At 50.2% G+C, this 11,225-nt stretch overlaps 1 protein-coding gene across 1 annotated transcript in view; it reads left to right on the forward strand.

Annotated features, from left to right (window-relative positions):
• LOC306757622 (rho GTPase-activating protein 39-like) overlaps positions 1-11,225 on the forward strand; it is a 38,469-nt gene that overhangs the window by 24,313 nt on the left and 2,931 nt on the right. The window contains 5 exon segments of the mRNA XM_079242731.1: positions 17-109; positions 4,378-4,451; positions 4,658-4,857; positions 5,197-5,288; positions 10,266-10,435. Of these exon segments, the coding sequence (XP_079098857.1) occupies positions 17-109; positions 4,378-4,451; positions 4,658-4,857; positions 5,197-5,288; positions 10,266-10,435 (629 nt within the window).

The following is an 11,225-nucleotide window of genomic DNA, read 5'->3' on the forward strand; positions in this document are numbered from 1 at the left end:
TCTGATGTGTTTTCAGTGACGCAGTTCATCCTGGAGCAGCAGGAGCTGAAACTGAAGAAGAATTCAAAGTCTAGAAAGAAGCGAAAACAGAACACAGATGAGGAAGAAGGTAGATGTTTTTTCTCGTTTCAGAATTACCCCAAACAGATAATCTGCCGGCAGCGCTTGGAGCAGATCAGGAAGGGAGTCCCAGATGTTTTTCTACTCTCTCCACCACCTGTGAGTGCTGTCCAAAGCGTTAGGAGTGGAGCACGTTGCTCCCACAGCGAGGGGATGGAAACTTCAGCTGCAGAGGAGAACATGACGATGTGTTTGCTCAGAGTCTAGCAGGGACAACGTAGGATGGGGATGTCAGATGGTTCTGCTCAGACACAATGAAGCGCTCTGTGGATCACGCTAGCCGCCGTTAACAGAGCAGCCATTTATCAGCACGTGCCTTCATCTGGCCAGCGATGATGATGATGTTAGCAGTGAGGAAGCCGGTGGTCAGCACTCACGAGGGAAAACCTCCTCAGCAGCTCGGAGGAATCAAAGCTGTCTCACCCTGTTGTTGTCCCCCGTAGGGACGCCCGTAGGGACGCCCGTAGGGACGCCCGTAGAGACGCCCGTAGGGACGCCCGTAGAGACGCCCGTAGGGACGCCCGTAGGGACGCCCGTAGGGACGCCCGTAGGGACGCCCGTAGAGACGCCCGTAGGGACGCCCGTAGGGACGCCCGTAGGGACGCCCGTAGAGACGCCCGTAGGGACGCCCGTAGGGACGCCCGTAGGGACGCCCGTAGGGACGCCCGTAGAGACGCCCGTAGGGACCCCCGTAGGGACCCCCGTAGGGACGCCCGTAGAGACGCCCGTAGAGACGCCCGTAGAGACGCCCGTAGGGACGCCCGTAGGGACGCCCGTAGAGACGCCCGTAGGGACGCCCGTAGGGACGCCCGTAGGGACGCCCGTAGGGACGCCCGTAGAGACGCCCGTAGAGACGCCCGTAGGGACGCCCGTAGGGACGCCCGTAGGGACGCCCGTAGGGACGCCCGTAGAGACGCCCGTAGGGACGCCCGTAGAGACGCCCGTAGAGACGCCCGTAGAGACGCCCGTAGGGACGCCCGTAGGGACGCCCGTAGAGACGCCCGTAGAGACGCCCGTAGGGACCCCCGTAGGGACGCCCGTAGGGACGCCCGTAGAGACGCCCGTAGGGACGCCCGTAGAGACGCCCGTAGGGACCCCCGTAGGGACGCCCGTAGGGACGCCCGTAGAGACGCCCGTAGGGACGCCCGTAGGGACCCCCGTAGGGACGCCCGTAGAGACGCCCGTAGAGACGCCCGTAGGGACGCCCGTAGGGACGCCCGTAGAGACGCCCGTAGAGACGCCCGTAGAGACGCCCGTAGAGACGCCCGTAGGGACGCCCGTAGAGACGCCCGTAGGGACGCCCGTAGGGACGCCCGTAGGGACGCCCGTAGAGACGCCCGTAGGGACGCCCGTAGAGACCCCCGTAGGGACGCCCGTAGGGACGCCCGTAGGGACGCCCGTAGAGACGCCCGTAGGGACGCCCGTAGGGACGCCCGTAGAGACGCCCGTAGGGACGCCCGTAGAGACGCCCGTAGGGACGCCCGTAGGGACCCCCGTAGGGACGCCCGTAGGGACGCCCGTAGGGACGCCCGTAGAGACGCCCGTAGGGACGCCCGTAGGGACCCCCGTAGAGACGCCCGTAGGGACGCCCGTAGAGACGCCCGTAGGGACGCCCGTAGGGACGCCCGTAGAGACGCCCGTAGAGACCCCCGTAGGGACGCCCGTAGGGACGCCCGTAGAGACGCCCGTAGGGACGCCCGTAGGGACGCCCGTAGGGACGCCCGTAGGGACGCCCGTAGAGACGCCCGTAGGGACGCCCGTAGAGACCCCCGTAGGGACGCCCGTAGGGACGCCCGTAGGGACGCCCGTAGAGACGCCCGTAGGGACGCCCGTAGGGACGCCCGTAGAGACGCCCGTAGGGACGCCCGTAGAGACGCCCGTAGGGACGCCCGTAGGGACCCCCGTAGGGACGCCCGTAGGGACGCCCGTAGAGACGCCCGTAGGGACCCCCGTAGAGACGCCCGTAGGGACGCCCGTAGAGACGCCCGTAGGGACGCCCGTAGGGACCCCCGTAGAGACGCCCGTAGGGACGCCCGTAGGGACCCCCGTAGAGACGCCCGTAGGGACGCCCGTAGAGACGCCCGTAGGGACCCCCGTAGAGACGCCCGTAGGGACGCCCGTAGAGACGCCCGTAGGGACCCCCGTAGAGACGCCCGTAGGGACGCCCGTAGAGACGCCCGTAGGGACGCCCGTAGAGACGCCCGTAGGGACGCCCGTAGAGACGCCCGTAGGGACGCCCGTAGGGACGCCCGTAGAGACGCCCGTAGGGACGCCCGTAGGGACGCCCGTAGGGACGCCCGTAGGGACGCCCGTAGAGACGCCCGTAGAGACGCCCGTAGGGACGCCCGTAGAGACGCCCGTAGGGACGCCCGTAGAGACGCCCGTAGAGACGCCCGTAGGGACGCCTGTAGGGACGCCTAACTGTTTTCTGTGGAACAACGCGTACATATTCCACACAAACAAAACCCTTTTCTACATACCTGGTTTATAAATAATGATAACACAGTGAATAATCTACTAAAGATAAATTTTACTCCTATGAGGTTTTTATGGATAAATATGATATTGAAGCTTCACAAAGAGAGTTTCACATGGTAGCATAATTACCTCCACCAAGGAAGTGATGTTTTTACCGCTTTATCCGTTTGTGTTCAAGATAACTATAAAAGTTCTGGACGGATTTTCATGACATTTTCAGGACTTGTTGGAAATGTGAAAAGGAAGAACTAGTTTAATTTTGGTGCTGATCCGGATCACCGTTTGGATCCAGGAACTTTTTAAAGGCCTTGGCGCAGGTTTGCGCTCTGAGTGTTTTTCTGGGTAACTTCTGAATTTCACAGTTTTGATATAAAACCAGAATGTTTCCCAACGCTGCCTTCGGGCCCGATGAAGAAATCTCACGCTCGGTAACGGTAGCTGTAAGCCTAGCTGATAGCCTTCTGCTAACTGCCTACCTGTATTCAGGCCCAAGGTTGTCTTCTAGAGTATGTGAAAGCAGTGATGCAGTCGTTGAGTATGTAAGTATAGAGATGAGTGTAAAAGAGTGTGTTGGTGGCAAAGACAACGGCGGAGTTGACGCCGCCGTTGTCCGGACACGGTCGCCTTGCGTGTCTGCCAGAGAAAATGAAGCTCTATGGTGAATCAGAAAAGCTGATCTCTTTGACCCTGGTGTGAAGGTTGTTGATGCGTGTTGCCTGGTTGGACAGAGGAGCTGCAAACACGTCCTTCTACCATGTGTTTGACCTGAACAACATGCAGCAGCGGGAACTTATTGCAGTCGGCCAGGTCTGGTTGTGGTGTTGGCTGAAAGCGCTCTGTTTCACATGGTCCATTAATAGCTCTGTGTTGTTAAGTTTAGCTGCAGCTCCAGACAGGTGTTGTGCCATTCTCAGCCTGCTGCCGTGCACCCAGCTCCTAATGAGCTCATGTTTCTCCCAGGTTGTTCTGTTTTCTTGGCTTTAGAAGGGAAGCAGATATCGACCAGCAAGAGTACTCAAACCGACGTCTCACCGATTTAGGCGCTCATGTTTGTCTCCACTAAGTGTCCAGCTTTGGGAAGAAAAGTGGAACAGAGAAAAAGCCGACGTTGCCATTGGATATAATTCTAGTCAGACTGGCTCACATCAGCAGTAGCTTGTATGCAGTCACCTGTTTGCCATAAATCTGAACACTTTCTCTGCAGGGAGCGTACTAGAAAGTGTTTAAGTTTCTCCTCTTGACTCCAAATCCCCGAGACATTCTGGGAACAGGAATAGACCCGACAACACCGTCGTTTGGCCCAAGTTCCTCAGCAGTGAAGGAAGGAAGCCACTGTTGGCGCTTTTCTTTCAGTGCGAGGAATGCGGTGTATTTCTGGCGACGGAACAGATTCTTCTCGCGTCTCTGGACGTCCTTTGGGGGCCCTCTTCTAAGATGGCGCTTGGCGTTGCAGTGGCTGCTCCCAGCGGGGAACAGGAAGCTGCTTCTGCGCTCCCGAGGCCTTTCAGGAGAATCACCTGAACGTTGGAGCCTGTCTGCAGCTTTAAATCTTCCCTCAGCCTGACGCTGGAGCTGCTGGGCTCTAATCCCGTGTGCCGCAACCACAACATGTCAACTTTCCAGCGCCTGCCTCCCATCTGACATCTGTGGGAAATGAAAACACTGCTGGTCCTCTGCATGGGAAAGAATTTAAGTCATTTATCACTGTGTGTGTTCAGTGATGACTGATGCTTAAGGGGGTGTTTGAGGAGGTATAACCAGGGTGTGGTTTTCTTCCAGGCCTTCCTGTCAGCACATACGCCAAGTTCTGTCATCGCAAGCTGCTGAAGGTGGCGATCACTGGAGGCAAAAAGGTAAGAAAGAGAAAGAAAAGCTTTTTTTCATGGGCGGATGTGACATGACTCACCCGGATACGGTCACACCGAAACATGAGAGCAGAGACCGTCCAGGTGGAGACATAAACACAGACGTTGTCGTGGCAACGCAGCCAGAATCCCTGACGTACATAGGCTGTAAATCTTCCTTTGCTTGCCTACCCCCCCCCCCCCCTTCCCTCCAGGGTCTTCGTAAGCCCACGTTGGAGGAGATTGACCACAGCAGACGGGCCATCATCACCCCCTCCCTTTTTGGCAGTTCTCTGGAGGAAGTGATGGAAAGGCAGAGCGAGCTGTTCCCAGACAGGAAGCTGCCCTGGGTGCAGGTTCAGCTGTCGCAGTATGTTCTGGCTCTGGGTGGGGCCCAGACGGAGGGCATCTTCAGGTGAGTCCCTTCCAGCCTGGGTAATAACAGGCCTCTGCAAATTACAAGGACATTTTATGAGGTACATGGATATTATTGTATGTCTGGTGTGTATAAACAGTAGTGTGTGTGGTCCCCCCCCCCCCCCCCCAAAAGCAAACACACTCTGAGGCCTTGTTTAATATGTGTTTACATGGCAGCTTTAGCTTGCAAGCATGTGTGTTTGTGCAGCAGATTTATTCTCCCTGCGAAGCCTCGTCTGCAGCGGGACAACCCCCCCCCCCCCCCTCCCCCTCGTATGGGATGGACGTTGGGCTCCCTCTTGTGGCCGATAACAGCATTGTTTTCTTCCATCCTCAGAGTACCTGGAGACATCGATGAAGTCAACGCGTTGAAGCTTCAAGTCGACCAGTGGAGGATTCCGGAGAATCTGTCTGATCCCAATGTTCCTGGTGAGGATGATCCATATTCCTGATCGGAACTAAAACCCTTAGAAAACAAGGAGAGTTTGACGTTCTCCAGACTTTTATAATGAACAACTTTTCAATCTTTACAGACGCATTGTGTCACTTTCTGAGCGTAGAACTTGTTCAGTGACATCTCTCCTTTCGGAGCAGCTTTTTGTTCCAGTGTCGCAGCGAACAACGTTTCCTCGTCCAGATCTGGCTCTCAGAGCTCCGCCCCCGTCTGCCATAACCATTTTATTATAAACCAGAAGTTTGAAAATTTCAGGATTTATTTATCAAAGTGAGCAAATGAAGAGTAAAATAATGAGAAAAAGGCCATGACATTATTTTATTTATCTTAATATGATGTGATTTATGGAGCACATGCACTGAACAAAAATAAAAACGTCTTGCTTTTCTCTCCTTCTACTTTTTACATTTAATAGATAATCCCATTTTTATTTATCAGTCCATAAAATGTTATTGTCCATATATTTAGAGCTAAATTCCTGTGTGACATGCCCCCGGTTGTTCTGACGCTCATCCAGCTGACAGGTGGCGTAACCAGACACTGCCCGTTCAGCGTGACCAATCTCCACACACTCGGCGAGACTCGGCGAAATGTCGGCCATTGTCAGATGCCACAGATGTCGTTTGGAGAGCGTCCTGAATGTCCAGCAGGACGGCAGCAACAGCCATGATGCTTGGTTATCCACCATAAGCCATCTGATGACTCGTTGTCCGAGGTCTGGGCACAACGGCCCATCGCTGTAACGTGTCACCCCGCCGCTTTCAGAGCATCACATCCAGCTGCTACATCTGCTGGATGGCGTGCGACTGGCGACCTGGACAGCGGAAAAACGTCTGCGCCGACGGCCTCCATGAAGATAATCCGCATGCTCGCTGTCCACATCGAGGTCTGGATCTGACTCACATCCCAAGTCGCAACCGCTTGGCCGTGCAAACAGACACTTTAGCTGGACCTGGTGAAGAACCCTGTTCACATATTAAGGTTTCAAATCCACCATCCAGGACGCAGACGTGTGGCGACTCGTCGGTGAACGACCTGCTGACGTTTGGACAGACGTCATGGACAGACGTCATGGACAGACGGCGAACACGTCTGCAACCCTCGATGGCAGCAGCAAGACACAGAAACCACAACCAGAATATCTCTCTTTACGTGTGTGTGTTTGACTGCATATTTAATGTGCTGTAAGCAGCACATTTCAGAATGCGGGCGGGAACTTTTTAAAACAGTTCCTCGTGTTGCGTTTATTATTTTGTTGAGTGTAAACAGAAAACTCTTCACTCAGTGAAGGTTTTCTGCATCACATCGTTACTGTAAACAACACAAACATAGAAAGTAATAGAAATAAAGCTATATAAACACATCAATTCAATTCAATTCAACTTTATTTATATAGCGTCAAATCACGGCAATGCCATCTCAAGACGCTTTACAGACAGAGGGGAAAACATCATGAAGGCCAATTCATAACAGCCTATATAAGGAAACCAACAGATTGAGTTGAGTCCAACTCAATCTCCCATCCTGAGCAAGCACACTGGCGACAGTGGGAAGGAAAAAACTCCCTTTTAACAGGAAGGAAACCTCCGGCAGAACCCGGCTCAGGACAGGCAGCCATCTGCCTCTGCTGTGTGGGGGGAAGAGGACAGAAAGACAACAGACAACAGGAACTGCTACTCCCGGCCAGGGAGACCTGCTGAGACAGGAGACATACATGTTAATGATGCAACACTGTTATGTGGGGGGGGGGGGTAAAAGAAAGAGATAAAGAGAAAGAAGCTCAGTGTATCAGGAAATGTCCCTCAGCAGTCTAAACCTATAGCAGCATAACTAAGGGATGCTAACCATCCCTAGCTATAGGACTTATCAAAAAGATAAGTCTTCAGCCTAGTCTTAAAGGTGGGGAGGGTGTCTGCTTCCCTAACACTAACTGGGAGCTTATTCCATAAGAGAGGGGCCTGATAACCAAAGGCTCTGCCTCCTGCTCGGCTCTTTGAGACTCTAGGAACCACAAGTAAGCCTGCAGTCTGCGAACGAAGTACTCTGCTTGGTATATAAGGAACAATGAGGTCTTTGATATATAGTGGTGCCTGGTTGTGGAGGGCTTTATATGTAAGGAGAAGGATTTTAAATTCTATTCTAGATTCAACAGGCAGCCAATGAAGAGAGGCTAAAACTGGAGAGATATGATCTGTCCTGCTGGTTCTGGTCAGGACTCTGGCTGCAGAATTCTGGATCAGCTGAAGGCTTTTCAGGGCATATTTAGGACAGCCCAGTAATAGAGAGTTACAGTAATCTAGTCTCGAAGTAACAAAAGCATGAACCAGTTTTTCTGCATCACTCTGAGACAGAATGTCCCTAATTTTGGCTTTATTACGTAAATGAAAGAAGGCTGTTTTAGTAACCTGCTTAATATGTGGGCCAAAGGACAGGTCAGGGTCAAATATTACTCCAAGGTTTCTCACTGTAGCACTGGAAGCTAAAGTAATGCCATCCAGGTTCATTACAAAACCGGAAAATTTAGCTCTGAGTTTTTCAGATCCAACGAGAATTACTTCAGTCTTATCTGAGTTTAAGAGGAGAAAATTTCTAGACATCCAACTCTTTATGTCTATGAGACAATTTTGTAGCCTATTGGGCTGATTTGTTTCATCTGGTTTAAAGGATAAGTATATCTGAGTATCATCTGCATAACAATGAAAGTTTTGAAATTTTGCCTAAAGGGAGCATATATAGCGTGAGGAGTACTGGTCCAAGTACAGAACCTTGAGGAACTCCATGACTTACTGTAGTTTGGGAGGAGGACTTGTCATTTACATGAACAAACTGAAGTCTATCAGATAAATATGATTTAAACCAGCTTAACGCTGTACCTGTAATTCCAACCACCTGTTCTAGTCTTTGTAACAGAATGTTATGATCGACTGTATCAAATGCAGCACTAAGATCAAGCAAGATAAGTACGGACACATAAGAAGGTCATTAGTAACTTTCACCAATGCTGTCTCAGTGCTATGATGAGCTCTAAATCCTGACTGAAACTCCTCGCATAAATTATTTCTGCTCAGGTGGGCATGTAGCTGAGCGGAAACTATTCTCTCCAGAATTTTGGACATAAACGGGAGGTTAGATATAGGTCTATAATTTGCTATCACCTCTGGATCCAGAGATTGCTTTTTAAGTAAAGGCTTGATTACAGCAGTTTTAAATGATTGTGGTACATATCCTGTCACTAAAGACATATTGATAAGACTTAGTAGTGATGTATTAATTAAAGGGAAAATGTCCTTAAAGAGGCTCGTTGGGAGAGGGTCTAAGATACAGGTGGATGGTTTAGATGAAGCTATTATTTTAGTTAATTCAGAGGGTTGGACAGGACAGAAACTATTTAGACACAAGTCAGATCCTGGTTCTAAGGATGCTTTGGAGACCACAACAGGCTCAACATTATAGGTAGAAGGAAGAATATTGTGGATTTGATCTCTAATAGTGTCAATTTTGTTCCTGAAAAAATACATGAAATCATCACAGCTAAGTGAGAAAGGAATACATGGCTCCACAGCGCTCCGGCTCCTAGTAAGCCTAGCTACAGTGCTGAAAAGAAACCGGGGGTTGTTTTTGTTTTCCTCTATCAATGATGAATAATAAGCTGTTCTTGCCGTACGTAAGGCTTTTTTGTATACGATTAAACTTTCTTTCCAGGTTAAGTGAGACTCCTCTAGTCCTGATGAACACCATCTGTTTTCCAAACACCTTGACGCCTGTTTTAGAGCTCGAAGCTGGGAATTAAACCAGGGCGCCTTCATAATCTTACCTAATTTCTTCTTCTTTAGGGGAGCAACATTATCCAAGGTTGTACGCATTGAAGCTGTTATAGTATCAGCATGTTGATCAATCTGAGCAGGAGTAAGGCTTAAAGGGGGACTCTCAGTCATGCTAACACATGGTAGAGGGAAAAAATTGATTCAATTGATTGTTTAAATTTTGTAATATTGTCTGATAAACATCTACTATAGTAGAATTTATTTTTGGTCAGTGAGTAATCAAATAAAGTGAGTTCAAAGGTTAATAAGAAGTGATCGGACAAGACAGGGTTTTGAGGAAATACTTTGAGCTCATCAGTCTCAATACCAGATGTTAGAACCAGATCAAGAGTGTGACCATGAGAGTGAGCGGCTCCATGGACATTTTGTGAAAACCCAATTGAGTTTAGAATAGAGCTAAAGGAAATGTTTAAACTATCATTTTCATGGTCAACATGAATATTAAAATCACCTAGTACAATGACTTTATCAGTAGTCAGCACTAACTCAGACAAGAGATCAGAGAATTCGGTCAGAAACTCGGAGTAAGGTCCAGGTGGGCGATACACTAATGCTAAAAGCAGCGGTTTCTCTGAATTCCATTTTGGATGAGATAAATTTAATGTCAGGAATTCAAAGGATTTATAGTTAGTTTTGTGCTTAGGATTAATTAAAAATTCTGACTTAAAAATAGCTGCAACACCTCCTCCTCTGCCTGTAGTTCTAGGAATGTGAAAGTTTAAATAGTTAGCTGGCGTAGCTAACATATCAAACATACGCGCTGAAACAGTGGAACGGGTCTCAATGCAACCACGACACGCTGCGTGAAGTCGCAGCCGAGTTTCACTTTACGCACCGCATCTGCCGCTAGCAAGCAGAAATAAACACGCCATGTTGAACTGGTAAAAAACAGCAGAAGAAGAAGAGCGAGACTTTTACTGGCTGGACTGATCTGAGTGCAGGTCGCATGAGGAGGATGCTGGCGTCTGGTTGGCTTGCCGTCCTGTAACGATGCAGTTAAACACAGCAAACCAGAAGACGTGTCTGAGCCGTAAACTCCGCTTGGATGTAAACATTTGCCTCCTGCTGATGTTCCGACATCATCAGACTGAGAACCCAGTTAATATGGCGTGTTTTCTTCACCTTCAGCCTCGCTGATGAAGCTGTGGTATCGTGAGCTGGAGGAGCCGCTTGTTCCCATGGACTTCTACAAGCAGTGCGTCAGTAACTGTGATGACCCGGTGGCGGCCATCGCAGTGGTGCAGTCGCTGCCTGAGCTCAACAGGCTGGTTCTCTGCTACTTCATCCACTTCCTGCAGGTAAACAGACCTGGGTTAAGATTATTCATTGTTTGGATTATCTTAAAATGGAACTAATCTGAAATGAATAAAAGCAGTGGTGGTCCTGGATTGTTTCACAACCTCCCCCCATGCTCCCCACATGGAGCAATTGGGTGAAAGCACCTGGTCTAGGCAGCTGATGCCACGACCAGGCGCTAACGCTTAAACTGTGGGCTCTCAGGTTAGCAAGTAATGCTCATATCAAGTGCTTTCACCATCACAACTAATGTTTATACCATGTGCTCTCAAACTTAGTAGTCAGTGGGTTCTCACATTAGCAGCTAGTGCTAAGACCACAGTTTCTCACATTAGCAGCTAGTGCTACGACCGCTGGTTCTCACATTAGCAGCTAGTGCTACCACAGCAGGTTCTCACATTAGCAGCTAGTGCTACGACCGCTGGTTCTCACATTAGCAGCTAGTGCTACGACCGCTGGTTCTCACATTAGCAGCTAGTGCTACGATCGCAGGTTCTCACATTAGCAGCTAGTGCTACGACCACAGTTTCTCACATTAGCAGCTAGTGCTACGATCGCAGGTTCTCACATTAGCAGCTAGTGCTATGACCAGTTTCTCACATTAGCATCTAGTGCTACGATCGCAGGTTCTCACATTAGCAGCTAGTGCTACGACCACAGTTTCTCACATTAGCAGCTAGTGCTGCGATCGCAGGTTCTCACATTAGCAGCTAGTGCTACGATCGCAGGTTCTCACATTAGCAGCTAGTGCTGCCACAGCAGGTTCTCACATTAGCAGCTAGTGCTAAGACC

This window comes from Telmatherina bonti (assembly GCF_933228915.1).
Source record: "Telmatherina bonti genome assembly, chromosome: 6".
In the NCBI taxonomy this organism is placed as follows: domain Eukaryota; kingdom Metazoa; phylum Chordata; class Actinopteri; order Atheriniformes; family Telmatherinidae; genus Telmatherina; species Telmatherina bonti.